The sequence below is a fragment of the Mustela nigripes genome, chromosome 5, assembly GCF_022355385.1.
Source record: "Mustela nigripes isolate SB6536 chromosome 5, MUSNIG.SB6536, whole genome shotgun sequence".
Lineage (NCBI taxonomy): Eukaryota > Metazoa > Chordata > Mammalia > Carnivora > Mustelidae > Mustela > Mustela nigripes.
In genome coordinates, this window is record NC_081561.1 from 32,356,192 (window position 1) to 32,372,788 (window position 16,597).

A 16,597-nucleotide genomic window follows, 5' to 3' on the forward strand; every position below is an offset into this window, starting at 1 on the left:
GCTCTGTGAGGTCTGTTCGGGGATGTGGTGTAGGCCAGACGATCTCAAGGTAAATTCAGATCTTGAGGAAAGTTTTCCTAACACACACTACCCTGCTGTAGGCATAGCTGGCCCTCAGTAAATACTGAGTGAGTACCACCTGGTTGGTAGACGTGTAGATGGCAGATTTTGGTTCTGTATCACTTGGCCAATAGATGTGGTCTGGGCACCAGCTTGGGCAGTCCAGCCTCCCCATCATTAACCACAGTCTACCCTTTCAGATTTATTGAGCAACCTTCTGGGTCCTAGGTATAATGAATGAGACAAACAGAATACTGATGGACACCTCCCCTCCAATACAAAGCATAGCAAAGAAGGCCAGAGGAATAGCACAACGTACCAGTCCTGAAACAGGAAAGGGATTTTTCAGAGGGGTGCAGACGTATCAGGTTAAGGGGTGCTCGACCTGTCTTCACTGTGGAGTCCTTGTCTGCCCCCACCACTGCCACCCCTGCTTTTTTTCTTGACCTTATAATCCACTGGTGATGGGCTTAGTAGTTCACTAAACTCTTAGCTTTCAGGGATTTTACAGTAACGGTTTTGACTGTTTGCCAGAGACCCAGAGATCTCTGGTCCACAACAGTCTGTAACTTTTCAGCGTCCCATGTTTGAGTCCCAGGTAGTCTGGTGTTCGTATTCTCTGGTAAGTTTAACCTTGCACACCGCCTCCGCGTTAGAAAGACTTCACCATCCCCTCTTTTGCTTGAGCACATGGAGGTTTCTGCTAAGAATTTGAAAGGAATACTTAAGTTTCCAGTTATACTTTGCCACATTTTATGGTTTAAGTTTATGCTATGGCGGTGTTGAAGTTCTTGGGAATTTTTAAGGTCTTGGAGGGAGGTATCCCTCATAGATGTCAAGGGTTTGCTACATTGAATTAGAGAAAAATCTCTTTGAGTCTCAGGGTATAAAGAGCAACTGAAACTCTATTTATTCCTATCCATGGAGCAAAGCAGTTGTTTTATTTTCCTGCTCTCAGTTACGGTTTGTCAAGTTCAGGTTGACAAGGAGCTTGAGGTGGTTGGAAGGGGGTTGGGTAGTGTTTGGAAATCTGAGATTATGCTCTCCATCCATTGACTCTTGCTCTCTAACCTGCTCAGGTGATGTGGAGAAAGCAGTGACTGAACTGATCATTGATTTTGACACAAACGCTGAAGAGGAGGGTCCCTACGAGGTGCTGTATAACGCTGTCTCCTGCCATTCGTTGGACAGCATGGCCAGCGGACGATCATCTGACCGGGACTCCATGAACAAGGAGGCCGAGGCAGCGGGAGTGAAGACTGCTGGAGTGAGGCCTGTATGTGGCCTAGGGCCCTCGACAGACAAACGAGGGCTGTGTTGTCAGCCTGTGCTTTGGTGGAGCGCCAGGAGAGGGAGTATGCACCGAGTGCCTGCTAGCTTTCCAGAGGCCTGCAGCCTACTCCCCTTGTTCTCCTGGGCCTCTGCCACATCTCTCTTGCTTTTTGTGGTTAATCTATATAGATCCCCTTGAAGTAGAATTTTGACTTTTCTGATTTCAATATAACATGTCTGCATCATTCTGTTAGTTTTTGATATTAGAGCAAATTGAAGCATTTTTTCCATTTAGCCTTGTGCGGCTTCTGTCTTTGGGGTCTTTGCTGTATGTTGATAGTTTTCTCTCCTGAGAGCTGTTCTACAGTGGAAGAGCTCACTGAAGTAAGTTCTCGTCTCCCCTGAGTGCATCCTCACCTTCCATTTGCCCTCAGAATGGTATCCATTTGGATCTGGACGGATTCTGCATTCAGCAGGGTTGTAGCAGGACTTAATCGGATATCACATGTGTTAGTATGTGGCATTCCTGTTTTTCCCAGTTATAATCTCTCTAGCCATTTCTTGGTCCACCTTCCCATCTGACTGCTCCTTTCTCCAGGGCTTGCTTCTGCCTCCAGTCTTGTCCATTGTTCTCAAGAGGTTTTACTCCCTTTTTCTACCTTAGGGTTTTACTCTGAGCCCAAGCCTGAATCACTGTTCCCCTGACCGACCTTCCTACATAGCCAATATAATAATCTGAGGTTTTGAGCACTGCATTTTTATTGAACCTGCCACTGCTCTGAGTCCCAGTGATCCCAGCTTGAGGCAGATTTCCAGGTGTATATTATTCCTTCCTGTAGTAGAGGCCAGCCTTATCCCTTTTGGTCTGAATCTGCCTTATGACCATTTAGATGAACCTTTGGCCACTGGGTGATCCTTGGGTTTTTCAAATGTGCCTTGGGAATGACTTGGTGTTTCTTAGTGTTCTTTTTTATTAGGCTTAGTATTGTTTTTTGTTTGCCTGGTCCTAGAACAGTGCCAGCATTTCTGTATGAGTTTTGGAAAGGCCAACCAGTCTTGTGGTATCCCACTGGAGTGGGTATTCTCAAGGACTGGTAAGACTCCTTGTGAGTAGGGAAGCGCGTGCTTCTGTGGACAAAAGTGATTTCCTGTGCTTCCGCCTTAGGTGCAGTGAAGCAAGCAAGCTGGCCTGTGTGGTACTTACAGGTGATGTCCATTAGAGGGAGCCAGAGGCCTTACCAGAGGAACACATGGTTCCTGAAGCGAGCTCTGAATTACCAAGTTCCTATGGGCTTTGCCACTGATTTATAGTCTCTTTGTTCTTTCCCACCCCAAGAATCTGTCCTCCGGTGGACTTGCTAACTAAAAACTGATGCATCTTGGGATGCGTGCTTTGCCATTCTTACTTGAATATGTGGTGGCTGTGCTACCTGCCTGGCTCTTGGTAATGAACCTTGGTCAGGGGACTGTTTGTTCTACGCCTTACAAATGCTGTGGATGGTGAGCCTAACTCAGCTCTGCCCTCGCAGGCCCCTGGGCCAACATTCTCACGTTCAGGAAAAAAGAGGCTCCTGCTTCTCTTTCTTTCCAGTATCTCTGGTGATCAATTCTTGCACAAGAGGTTTTCATCTTGTTCTTTCTAGGCTCTTTTAGTCTTGAGAAGGTTTCTGGGATGGGTCCTTTTTGTCGTTGTTGTGTTTCATTTTGTATTTCCCTGGCTGTTTTTGTCCCAGGGTTGGGTAGCTGGTGTAGATGACAGGCCTGCTGCCTTTGCTAGTCCCTTCCATACATGGTGCCCTTTGGAAGGAACCAAGCTTGTTTCTGTGCTGCTGTAGGAAGACTGGCTAGGGAAAGTGGAACTCACTGGGAAATGTGATCTCATAGCCTTGTTTGGCTTGAAAAGACGAATCTGTTTTAAGGTTGTTGCCATTAGGCATCCATTGGGTTCCGGGGAGTGTAGGAATGACTGATTTATCAAGATAGAATCTGGAGGGGCGAAGTGTATTTGAACAGAGGGAGGTCATGGATGCCGAATGCTAACCTAATGCTACCTAACGCTGGCTGCTCCTGCTGCTCCTGGGACATGGATTTGTCTTCCAGACTTTTCCAAGGCTCTTGTGTAATTCGCCATGTTCCTCCACCCTTTCATAAATATTCTTGTCCTAGCAACACTGTGAACTAACCTACGAGGCCGGGAATGAGCCTGCAAGCCAACTCCTGGGTCAGGTTCCCACTCCCTTCCCTGTAGAAACATTGATTATGGAGCAGGATTAGGATTTTGGACTGTAAACAACACTGCCGGGTCCCTTAGGTACTATGGCAAGCCTCTCCCCAGCCTTCTGTCACCAAAGGTGGTGTGTATTCCTGAAACTGTCAGCCACATTTGACCTCCCTAATCCCTGCTTCAGGGTGTTTCTTGCTCTAGGGCAGGGATTGGCAAAATGTGGCCCGCAGGCAGCTGCCCATTTTTGTGAATAAAGTTTTATTGGAACACGGCCATACTCATTTGCATATCTTCTTTGGCTCTGTGGTACAGCTGTGGCAGTAGTGGGGCTAACTGCAAAAGCCTAAAATATTTACTCCATGGCCCTTTAAGAAAGAGTTCACCAATTCTTGCTCCAGGGCAGACAACTGGCAAATGTTCCTTTTTGAAATAGGCAGGGATGAAAGGTTTTAATATGTGAGCGATGCATAATACTAATCATTGGGGCGCCTGGGTGGCTCAGTGGGTTAAGCCTCTGCCTTCGGCTCTGGTCATGATCCCAGGGTCCTGGGATCGAGCCCCGCATCGGGCTCTCTGCTCAGCAGGGAGCCTGCTTCCTCCTCTCTCTCTCTGCCTGCCTCTCTGCCTACTTGTAATCTCTCTCTGTCAAATAAATAAATAAATAAATCTTAAAAAAAAAAAATACTGATCATTGAAGGAGGTGACCAAGAACTAGATAGAGACCAGTTCTGAGCTTCGATGAATAAATGGGGGTAACGTTAAAGTTTGAGCAGGAATTGACGTTTTTTGTCCTTGATTGCTTTCCTCATTACTTCCTTAATAACATGGGTTTGTTTGAACTCTGACAAGTTGATTGCTTTGATTTACTGCTGCTTCTTTTTAACCAGTCTGAAAGTTGAGCCACTGGCTTTTCTAGGCTAGAGTTTTATTATGGGTATTGGACATTTTCTGATAAGGCAGTGCCATGGTTTCAGTGCTATTTCTCACTGTGGTCTAGAATATGAAAGCTGTGTTTATACTTTCTGCTACAAACATCAGAAAGTGAAGAGCATGCTGGCTGAAGTGTGTGTGTGGGGGGGGTGCGGGTGGGGGGTGGGGGGTACAGATACTAAACCATGTGTTTAGATACTGATCCTTGAGTTTAGTCTCTCAGGGGAGTTCTTTACATTCTTTTTCATTTCCAAGAGTTAAGATAAGAACAGAAAGTTAGGTAATCGAAAAAGAGATAGTAAAATACTTTTTGAAAAAAGAGATAGTGAAATGCTTTTTCTCTTCTACAGAGGGAACGGCCACCGCCTCCAGCAAAGCCACCACCTGATGAAGAGGAGGAAGACCACATAGATAAGAAGTATTTTCCCTTGACAGCTTCTGAGGTAGAGGGTTGAGGGTTTATTGCCATCACTAAAATACGATTTTTTGCAAGTACCTCGATGTGTGCTTAAAGAAGACTTTTCTTTCTCATTTGCTTATCGCCTTTTTGGATTAGTAAATTTTGTGCATATCAGTAATCTGGAAGAAGACCTTTCCAACCCATTCAGAAGTACAAAGGAAAGAATTTTAATGGGGCTGTCCAGCAGACAGGCCAATTATTGATCCACGTTGCACACTGAAAGTAAACCATGCACATTCCTCCTGGCTCTAGTAGCTAAACAGTTTGACTTCTTGCTTGTTTTGTTCCTATGTCCTCTTTTGATACAAAACGTGGAGTATGGCCTTAATCGCTGTTCTGTAGATGATATCCTATAAGTGAACTTTGGTGGTTCTGCCCCAAGTGTCTTATTTCTGTTTTCACGTTTTTCTTCTTCATTTCACATGAAGAAATCCACCAGGACAAACATGGAAAATGTCATGAAGACTCATTTTAGAAGAGAAATAGGAGTCGTGGGGGTGGGAGAAAGCAAAGAAGGTTATTTGAGAAGACTAATCCACCTTTTTGTTTTGTTTTTTTAAAGATTTTATTTATTTATTTGACAGAGAGAGATCACAAGTGGGCAGAGGCAGGCAGAGAGAGGAGGAAGCAGGCCCCCCTCCTGAGCAGAAAGCCAGATGTGGCGCTCGATCCCAGGATCCTGAGATCATGACCTGAGCCGAAGGCAGAGGCTTTAACCCACTGAGCCACCCAGGCACCCCACTATTCCACCATTTTAAAGAAGAATTATTATCATGGGGCAAATAGTTCAATCTTACTTCTTGGTTGTATGAAGAAATCATATTTTCTGTGAGCCTTATTTTTAGAATGCTCCTTTAATCCTTACCACTGTGCAGAGAATATGTTTATTCAGTATTTATTCAAAATCTTATATAAATTTCATTATTTTGTTGCTCATTCAGTGGTCTGTTGTTCTTTAATTTAAAAATCAACTGATATAAACTAGTCATCTAAGTGTCATTACTTTATCCCTAGAAGGTCAGATATTGCCACAGACCATCCAGTGAGACAGGTTCTTTTACTTAGTAGGAACTCATGGAACCAGAAGGAAGGCTTTTATTTAACAAAATGGATAATTAAATACAAGGATACCCTTTTAAGAACATAAAAGTCAGTGTTGGAAATAGGGGAAGATGTTTATGCTAGGTGTAAATTCTGTCCCTATTTCTTTGTATGCCTTCATTACAAAATGCTTATTATCAGGTTTCAACTAAAGGGTCTCTAGATTATAGCCTCTAAGGTGATAATACATTACTAGCAGATAGAAGTGCATGTATCATATCCCTGCATATTTTTAATATGGAGATTTGCTTCCTTACTCAATTTTTATAAGGAGAACCTTTACTTATATTACTTACAGAGCACGTTCAACTGGGGCTAGGTCTCTATAAATGCCTTATGCCACCTCTTTAACAAGGACTTAGACTAAAATTCCTAATGCCCAAGGATAAATGCAAGGCTCTTAAAGAAATATTAGATAATGAAGACTTTCTGTTCTCCTCAGGCTTTTCAGAGAATGTGGTTTGTTGATAATAATAGTGTCAACAGAGGGGCACCCAGGTAGCTCAGTCAGTTAAGTGTCTTTCTGCACCTTAGGTCATGATCACTGGTCCTGGGATCTGGACACATTGCTGGGCTTCCTTTTCAGTGGGGAGTCTGCTCCCTCTGCCCCGCCCCCCCCCACCTCATGCATGCACACAAGAACTCTCTCTCTCAAATAAATAAATAAATAAAATCTTTAAAAAAAAACAGTATCAAGAGATAAGGGGAGAAATTTCCATATTACTCTCCTGGATGTGGAGACTCTGAGATGATGCTTCTAGGACTTGCTTGTGAATAGTCTGAAATTCTGGGTCAGTTGGGCCACTGCAGTCAGGAGTTGAAAGGCCATGAGAACCCCAGCTCTGCTTACTTAGTGATTATAAGTAAATAAGTACAGAAGAGATGTGGCTATGTCATTATGCTTTTAGTGATCAAAGCAGATTTTCTTTGCTGTAGTTGAAATGACTAGGTCTTCTCCAACAGTGAATTTTTATTTCTTTTTCTTTGACTCTAGTCTTCCCTGTTTTGATTTTTTACTTAGTAGGCTTTACTACCCTAACCCTCGTGTCCTAGGAAGCACTGGCTCATCACAGTTGACTTTTATGTTTGGCAGGCCATCTGCTTCAGTGTTTGTGTCCCATTCCCTAGGCTTGTCATTGTCAGGTGACCCACGAAAGCCTTTAAGGGAAGCTGAGTATAGCTGTCTCCATGGGAGCTTATCAGATTAATGACCAGGTCATGAAATGGGCTTAAAGAAATTAAACACATACACATGTGTGTGCACACAAGCTACTGAGACATTTTTGCCCCGCCAAATGGGCTGTCAGCTGCATCGGACTGACCACAGCCTTCTCTGTGTTCAGATGTTTTAAACATTCATGGGAAGGCGCAGCTGCCGTGGTATCTCTTCCCAGAAAACTGCCCACACCCCTACTGGTCATTCTGTTGGTCCAGTTAGGTGGTGACTGGTAGTAGCTTCTCTTTGCAGCAGAAATGTTTCTTTCTACATAACAGAGAATATGGCTTTTTGGCTCCAATTTACTGCCGGCCCTAGAAGAAAGGGGTAGAAAAGATTAAGGAATAATCTGGTAAAGAGCAGAATCCTTTCTCTTGAAAATCAGTTATTGCCATATTCACTGCGACAGGGGGCTTCTTTTTTTTTTTTTTTAATTTTTTATTTTTTATAAACATATATTTTTATCCCGAGGGGTACAGGTCTGTGAATCACCAGGTTTACACACTTCACAGCACTCACCAAAGCACATACCCTCCCCAATGTCCATAATCCCACCCCCTTCTCCCAACCTCCCTCCCCCCAGCAACCCTCAGTTTGTTTTGTGAGATTAAGAGTCACTTATGGTCTGTCTCCCTCCCAATTCCATCTTGTTTCATTGATTCTTCTTCTACCCACTTAAGCCCCCATGTTGCATCACCACTTCCTCATATCAGGGAGATCATATGATAGTTGTCTTTCTCTGCTTGACTTATTTCGCTAAGCATGATACGCTCTAGTTCCATCCACGTCGTCGCAAATGGCAAGATTTCATTTCTTTTGATGGCTGCATAGTATTCCATTGTGTATATATACCACATCTTCTTGATCCATTCATCTGTTGATGGACATCTAGGTTCTTTCCATAGTTTGGCTATTGTGGACATTGCTGCTATAAACATTCGGGTGCACGTGCCCCTTTGGATCACTACGTTTGTATCTTTAAGGTAAATACCCAGTAGTGCAATTACTGGGTCATAGGGCGGTTCTATTTTCAACATTTTGAGGAACCTCCATGCTGTTTTCCAGAGTGGCTGCACCAGCTTGCATTCCCACCAACAGTGTAGGAGGGTTTGACAGGGGGCTTCTTGAGTGGGAGTTAGGAAGGCTCAAAGCAAAGCAGTCTCTTGCTTTATTATGAGATTTTAATCCCATAGCTGGCAGGAGCCAGGACTAAGAGGAAAAGATCACCCGAGAAGTTGTCTGGATATGAGCAGGGTACTCTCACCAGAGAGTCTAAAGGAGGGAAAGAGTTCCAAATTGGATGCAAAGTCTTATATCCCAGGGTGGGTGGCGGGGAATGAGGACATTTGGGTCCAGAATCAGGGGAAGTGAATTTCATGGCCCTGGCTCTGCTGGTTGCTCTCTGTAACCTTGGGCAAGTCCCCAGACCTGTTCGGGAACTCAGTTTGGGCATCTGTGAAATGAAAGAGCTGGAGCCAGGTGTTCTCTGGCTGTGATTGGAACAGTTCAGGTCCCTTCCAGCTTTAGCATTTGCTGGTGCTGTGCTTCTCGTTGTTCCTGAGAGCCAAGCAGAGTGACCGAAGGTCTAGTGGGCCCCATTTTCCAGATGGAAGTCATCAGCTGTCCTCTTTGAGAAGAAAGGGTATTATAGGCCGAGTATCCAGACTGTCACATATCTTTCAGAAGCATGCTTGGGGCTATACAAGGGTCCTTGCTGTGTGCAGAACACTCACGGAATCGGATTTCCAGGGCTCTGGCTAAATGATAGCTATGGGTGTGTAAACCTGCAGAACACAAATTCCTGTCTATAATGCCTGTGTATTAACTGTATGAACTGCTTTAATGGTCCCTCTTTGTTCCCTTAATTGTGTTCCTACGAAGAGGTGAAAGGAATAAGTAATACAGGCAAATGGCTTGTTGTCATGAAATAGCTTTTAGCTTCCAGGTGGCTTTCAGTAAAGTGGAGGTTCCTGCTGTGCTTAGCAGAATTTCGGAAAGAGACCATCATTCTGCCTTTGGAGTGGCAGCCTTTTTACCAAACAGGAGCCATGGCCTCTCCTTTATTCTGGAGCTGCCAGCCAGAATCCTTGTTGTCTCGTTAGGCTGTAGCATAGTGAGCTAAGTCTCCAAGAAGCAAAACCCTGATGAATCACAAACCTGATTTATCTCCAGTGAGCTGTGGGACATGTCTGAAGGAGGAAGTTTCTGCGTGTACCAAAGAATCATATTTGTAAGGGTACCATTGTTTGTTGGGTGGACTTGGGAATTCCTCTGAACCCCTCTGTTCATGATGTATCACTCCTCCTAGCCAAACTGCTCAGGAAGAGATTTTGTGCTTTGGCTCACTCCTAATAGCTGGTACATGATTATTCTTAATTTGTCTCTGAAACGCATTGGATTCTTAGGACAGATGAGCCAGAACGATCCTCTAAATTGAGGATCTCCATTCTTTCTCTTGGTGTGACTGTGGCACTAATTTAAGGTGTTTCTGGCCTGGTTTGCGGAGGCAGCTTGGCCAGCTTCGTACCGTGACTAGCTGTGGCCACAAGGCCCTTAGCTACCTAGACCTTATTGGTGGGTGTAGAAGCCAGCCCTGGTCCAGTTATTTCATCAAAGATGGCTACCTGGATCAGGGATTTCTCCACAGACAGAGCTGCTTTGTTCTCTCCAGTGAAATTCATACTGCCTCACTGTTTGACTCCTCTCAGAACAGAGATTGGTAGAATTAATTTAAACTCATAGTACCATAAATGTAGCAGGAAGCTGGCATTTGAGAGAAACTTCCCTATAACCCCCAGGACCTGTGAAGAAAGGCTCACCAAATAAAGAAGGGTGCATAGAGCCCTTTGTTTCTGGTAAATGGCAGTCATTCGGGGTCAGTCAGAAGTCATCTGATCCCCTCTTGAAAAAGTGGGAAGGATTCCAGCCTTGGGGTAGTGTGTGTGCATATTGGGGAAGAATTGCAGAGAAGGAAGGCCTTCGTGAGGCACCCTAGCTAAAAACCACTCAGAAGCTACTATCCATTGAAAAGAGACCATGCAGAACACTGTGATGTTGGGAGAGGCAAGGGAAGGAAGGATTTGGGAGCTTATTGATGGCTTTTTGAAAGATAAAATGAGGTAAGAAAAGGCGAATGTTTTACCCAAAAGCCACTGAGATCTGAGGTACAGGTGTGTATCCAGAAAGGCAGCTGTGGTACCACGTGATGCTTGAGCTCTTTACCTCCTCTGCTGACCCCCCTTCTCTCTGGCAAGAAAAGAGCCAATAATCTCAAATTTGTGCTTCATAACCTGTCCTGGCATTAGGCACCCACACGAGAAAGTCTGTGGTGTTTCCTCTCCTAGGTCTTGGCCGTGAGACCCTGGATTCAGGGAAGCACAGCCCAGGAAGAGGAGGAGCATCCTTACGAGCTGTTGTTAACAGCAGAAACCAAGAAGTTGGGATCCACGGATGGGGATGGAAAACCAAAAGGTACACACCCACCCCTAGCCCACTCTGTGCAGAAACAACTGCAAAAGGATTTTTAAAGTTTGTGATCCTGGGTGGGAAGTAGAGGGTGATGTTCCTTGGGGTGGGGAAGTTGGGTGTCACAGCAGTTGGGCGTGGTGGGAGTGTTGTGACCTTTTGTTCGCAATGCCCTGCATTAGCATTGGCCTGCCCACCCTGCCCCCTCACACACACATACCACCCCCCCCCCCCACCCCCCCACACACCCCCCCACCTCCCCACCCCCGCCTTCAGCACGTGAAGCAGGGAGGTGGTCAGGTCAGACCAGGCCATGGCTGTGGAAGGGGAGACAGCCTGTGGTGTGACCGAGATTGATTTGGGGTCTCAAGTCAGAAACCCTCAAGTTCATGTGGTGGAAAAACAAGCCCAACAAGTCAATCCCTTGGGGTTCAGGCTGACGGCACAAGCTCTGCTTTGAGTCCTGACCTCAGAGTGAGACACTCCTGGGGAGGGACCCGTGATTGGCTGCCACCCCGTAACTAGAGTGCTCTGTCGCCTTGGCCTACTTTCATTGCCTCTGCGAAATTCCGTTTCCTCAGTGAGGGAGCGAGTGCTGCAGGACAGAGAGCAGACGGTGGACATGGGACAGACTCTGTGCTAGGAACAGCAGCAAGGGGCAGTGCCGTTCCCACTGCACGTGAAAGGGGACTCTCCCCGCTCTTTATAACTTTCAGGTACTAGATCCTTCATGGGGTATGATTAGTGCCTCCTTTCATTCCTGATTGTCACGGTTCCGGTAAGAAGTGGGGGTGCGATGGCTTCTTTCGAACCACCCTTTGCTGGGCCTGTTGGAGGGTGGGGGGGTTGGGGAAGAGAACATGTACGCATGTGTCTGACATTGGAGACCTGATTTTTAACTATCTTGTTTAAAAGATTGCTCTTCCAGCACACAGAAACTTTGTGGTCATTTTTATAGTAATTGTTTTATTTTGTTTTGTTTTATGGTTTCCATTTGGAGCTTTCTGGGGGAAAAAAAAGTTACAATTTAAATATGGCAAACTTTACCCTTTTTGTGTTCAGTTCTGTGAGTTCTGACAAATAACGGTTATATAACTGCCAGTCTAGTCTAGGTACGGAATGGTTTTATCATACCAAAAACTCTCTCGTGTCCCTCTGTAGTCAGTTCCACACCCTTCCCTTACCTCTGGCAACCATTGCTTTTATGTCAGTCCCAATACTTTTGCCTTTTCCGGAATGTTCTATCAGGGGAATCATACCATATGTACCCTTTGAGTCAGGCATCTCACACTTAGCATAATTCACTGAAGGTTGCTCCATGTTGTTGTGTGTATTGGGGATTTGTTACTTTGCATTGCCAAGTAGTATTCCATTGTTGGGGTGTACCACAGGTACCCATTCTCTAGTCAAGGGGTACTTGGGTCACTTATAGTTCTTGGCAGTTACAAATAAAACTATAAACATTTGTAGGTTTTTCTGTAAACATCGGTTTCATTTCTCTTGAGAAAACGCTAGGAATGGGATTGCTGGGTCCTAGGTAAGAAACTGCCACACCATTTCTGGAGTGGTTATGCCATTCTGCTTTTCCATCAGAGTCACAGTTGCTGTGTATCCTCCCCTGAATATTGTCAGGTTTTTAAAATTGTAGCCCTTCTATTAGGTGTATAGTGATATTTCATTGTGGATTTAATTTGTATTCCCATAATGATTCATGATGTGAACATCTGTTGGTATGATTATTTGCCATCCGTATAGCTAATGAAGTGCCTGTTCAACTCTTCTCCTCATTTAAAAAATTGGGTTGTTTATGGTCTTATTATTGAGTTGTGAGAGTTCATTGTATGTTTCGGACACTCTTTATCAGATATGTAATTTTCTCTTAGGCTGTAATTTGTCTCTTTATTCCCTTATGCCTTGTGGAGAGCAGAGGTTCTTAATTTTGATGACAGTGTATCTTTTCTTTTCTTTTATGGATAAGTTCACAAGTATTTTTTCCTATATTTTCTTCTAGAAATTTTGTAGGTTTAGGTATCCATTTAGGTCTATGACCCATTTTGAGGTAATTTTTGAATATGGTGTGAAGTGTAGGTAGAGATTCACTTTTTTGCATGTGGCTATCCAGTCGTTTCAGCACCATTTGTCAAGGACCATCCTTTTCTTGCCTATGTCACTTTGTTATTCTTTTTCAGAATTGTTTTAGATATTCTTTCCATATAAAAATTTAGAGTGAGTCGGTTGATTTCTACAAAAAGTCCTGCTGGATTTTTATTGGAATTGTGTTGAATCTATATAGCAATTTGGGGAGCTTTCTTAACTGTATTGAGTCTTCTAATCATGTTGCTAGGTTTTTAATTCAAATATTTAGAGAGAGTGGAGAGTAGAGTATGAGTTCTCTAGTTGTTTAATAATAAATCATACTGAAATTAACCCTTAAAGAGCAAGTATTTAATGCTCTGTTTGAAAGTGGTTCTTAGGAAAGAATTTTTAGCATCAAGGAGGAAGGAGATTATAATTCTCTCTTTCGAAGGCTTGATCTGGACCCACTCACTATGGGTTAACTGGCTTCCTTTGGAAGGAAGAAAAAGTAAAAGTCAAACTTCATAAATGGGTCTGGTCTCCTTGGCTGCCAAATGCAGGAATTTTCTTTTTTTCTTCTTTTTTAAGATCTTTATTTATTTATTTGACAGAGAGATCACAAGCAGGCAGAGAGGCAGGCAGAGAGAGGTGGGGGGGAGCAGGCTCCCTGCTGAACAGAGAGCCCGATGTAGGGCTCCATCCCAGGACCCTGAGATCATGACCTGAGCTGAAGGCAGAGGCTTAACCCACTAAGCCACCCAGGCGCCCCCAGATGCGGAATTTTCTGTCCTCAAGTCAAGAGATCTCCAGGTTAAGGAGTAAACTGCCCCAGATTACTTAAAACCTTGTATCTCCTCCTCCTTTGCTTTGGTTCCTTCCAGCTCGGCAATACTGGGCTAACTGTTATGAGTAGGTGGTACAGGAAGCAGATCTGAGTGGACCACAGCATGCGGGATGTGCATGCCTCCAGGCAAGCTGCTTGAATCGCTCAGAGAGCTTTCAGACAAAGGAGCTGAGACATTAAAGATGAAAATGGGCTCTGTCAGTTTCTTGTGAGCCTGGAAGGAATGCCTGCTAGAGTTGGTAAATGTGAGACAAGTCAGCAGATGATGTTATGGATTAGTACACAGTCAGTCTTTTCTGCTTTTTCACTAATGTCATTATCCAAGGCAGCTTTTATGGATTAATTCATCAGTTCTGAAAAGGCGGTGTTAATGAGACTACCACAGCTTTCGGCTCTCCTTACTGTAATTTGCAAACCTGCCGCAGGAGGGGTGGGATGGGGGGGTTATTTAGATTACATTTTTAAAGTAGATTTGTATTAGCTCCCAGGAAAAAAATTTAAACAATACAGAAGTGAATACAAGTAAAATGTCAAATCTTCTCACCTCTCTGCTACTCACAGTTGCTGGAAGTGACATAGTTCTAAGTGTAGTATCTGCTTCAGGTTGTTTGAGGTCTTTATTTTTTAAAAAGTGACTATGGGAGACCATTTTGTTTGTTTTTAACAATCTAAAATGGGATCATATTTCACAAATGATTTTGTACACTTGTTTTTTTAACTTACCTTGTCTATAGACCATGGGTTCAATTTTGTTTTACGTTCTTAAAGATTTACTTTACTGTTTTTGAATGGTTGTTAACTATCCCATGACTCATTTTTCCATTGTCTAGTGGATGGTTGTTTACATTGCCTCCAGTATTTCTCTATTATAAATGAAGCTGTTGTGGACATGCTCTACACATTTTCTTACATGCTTATAAGAGTATTTCTTAAAAGACTTTGATAGAAAGTAGAATAAACCAGTCCGAGTGTAGGTACATGTCTAGATTTAACTGGTAAAGCTGAAGTGCCCCTCCCTTGGTGGTTAATGAGCACACGCTTTCCCTTTCCTTCACCAGTGTGCGATATTAGCACTCTTTAATGTTTTTCACCATGATAAGCCAAAGAAGTGTCTTTTGTAATTAGCCTTTGCCTGATCTAGTGAAACTGAGCATCTTGGTCATTAATGTTAGATGGTCTATGAGTGCCTATCTTTTTCCCTCCTAATTTTCTACTTAGAAGTTAATTAATGGTAGTAGAAACACTTCATATAAATACTGATAATATTTGACCAAAGTGATACTCAGGGGAAGTTTATATCTTTAAATTTATTTGTTATAAAACAAAGACTGGGGCACCTGAGTGGCTCAGTCGATTAAGTGTCCAACTCTTCATCTCTGCTCAGGTCTTGATCTCAGGTTTGTGAGATCAAGCCCTGTGTTGGGCCCCATGCCCAACATAAATAAATAAATAAATAGACTAAAACTTAACCAAGAGAAAGTAGCAGAGAGAAATTAATAAAGATAAAAGCAGATAGTATATTTCATATACTTTATAGTATGCTTGTTATATCTCAGTTAGTAAAGAAAAAATATAAAAGAAATAATGAAGTAAAAAAAAAAAGTAGATTTGACCATTACAATGAAAACTTGTTTTTTAAAGATCTCTGATAATTCTGGTCAAGAAAAGAGGAAAAAAAATAACATAGAGTAATAACATAAAGCACACATATAAAGCACAAATTTGGAGATTTTAAAAATTAATAATAGTTTATAGAAATAAATTTGGGAGGTTAGAGTTGCTGCCATCCCCCAGGATGAATTGTCTGGGAGACTTATTGGTCCATCACAATGAATGATAGCAGTGGGGTTTCCGGTGGCATTTAGTGCCTGGTGACTAAGCATCTGGCACTATGTATGATAATTCTGCAGTTGTTAGATTGCCATTTATGTCAGTAGATATAACAAAAACTGACAGAAGTTGAAAGCAGTCCACGAAGTAGAAAACTCATCCCTCCGGAAAGGTCCTAGGCATGGATGGTTTTATGATAGTTTTATCTAGCTAGGTATTCCTCTGTTATTTAAATGATTCCCACCATAGATGTCCTCCAAAATCATTACTCAGGACTAGCATAACTAGCAATGAGAGCAGTGTTCCCAGTTTCATGTAGCATAGTCACTTATTTCGCTTTAGTATTTAACTCTTTGCCCACTAGACATTCTGGACATACTGTTGAAGTGGTGGACAACTTTCTAGGTTTGACAGCAAATGGGAAAGTAGCCAAGAGCTCTGAAAATCATTGTTCTCTGTGGTGCTTCTCTGCAGCATCCACTAATAGGCATAGGTCCAGGTGAAGTGGTCACTTAGTGTAGGACAGTGGTGCATAATTATCTGAAGAAAGTGATACATGTGGACTGTTTGGCACACAGCTATACTCTGAGGTTTTTTAGAAGCAAGTAAGTCAGTATTCCTGAGAGCCACGCATTTAGAGCTAAATGAAGTTTATGCATGAGCATGAGGGGAGGGGAGGAAGATGTTAGCTTCTCCCTCTTCTCCCACATCCAGAGCATTGCCAATTCCTGAGCCGTTAGGGAATTCTGTAGTGTAAGCCTTTGCTTTTCCCTTTGCCAGCTTGGGATTGATTCTCAGGTGTGCCTCCAGGTGCAGTCCCAATTTTACATTTGGTTTAGTAAGACTTCAGGAAGATCAGATCAGTACCTGTGTTCAATTCACCATCTTTACCTGGAAGCCTAGGTCACCTTCTCATGGTGGATGCCAAGGAGTAAGTTTGGATGCTTTTCCCAAAGGCAAAAAAAAAAAAAAAAAAGTAAATGAGACAGTTTAATAATTAAGCCTTAGCTTCAGCAGTTTCCTCTTCTCTTACCTTCTCACGTTAGAGGAGCTCCTGCCAAAGTCCTACTGTATAAGTGTCATGCTCTTATGAATTTATATTTCTGAGTTGGAATAGTT

At 43.2% G+C, this 16,597-nt stretch overlaps 1 protein-coding gene across 8 annotated transcripts in view; it reads left to right on the forward strand.

Moving 5' to 3' along the window:
* The window catches only part of ANKS1A (ankyrin repeat and sterile alpha motif domain containing 1A), a 178,822-nt gene that overhangs the window by 83,245 nt on the left and 78,980 nt on the right, over window positions 1-16,597 (forward strand). For all 8 annotated transcript variants that reach the window (XM_059400068.1, XM_059400071.1, XM_059400069.1 and 5 more), the window contains 3 exons: window positions 1,140-1,336; window positions 4,837-4,929; window positions 10,608-10,734. In XM_059400068.1, the coding sequence (XP_059256051.1) occupies window positions 1,140-1,336; window positions 4,837-4,929; window positions 10,608-10,734 (417 nt within the window). The remainder of the gene's footprint in view (window positions 1-1,139; window positions 1,337-4,836; window positions 4,930-10,607; window positions 10,735-16,597) is intronic.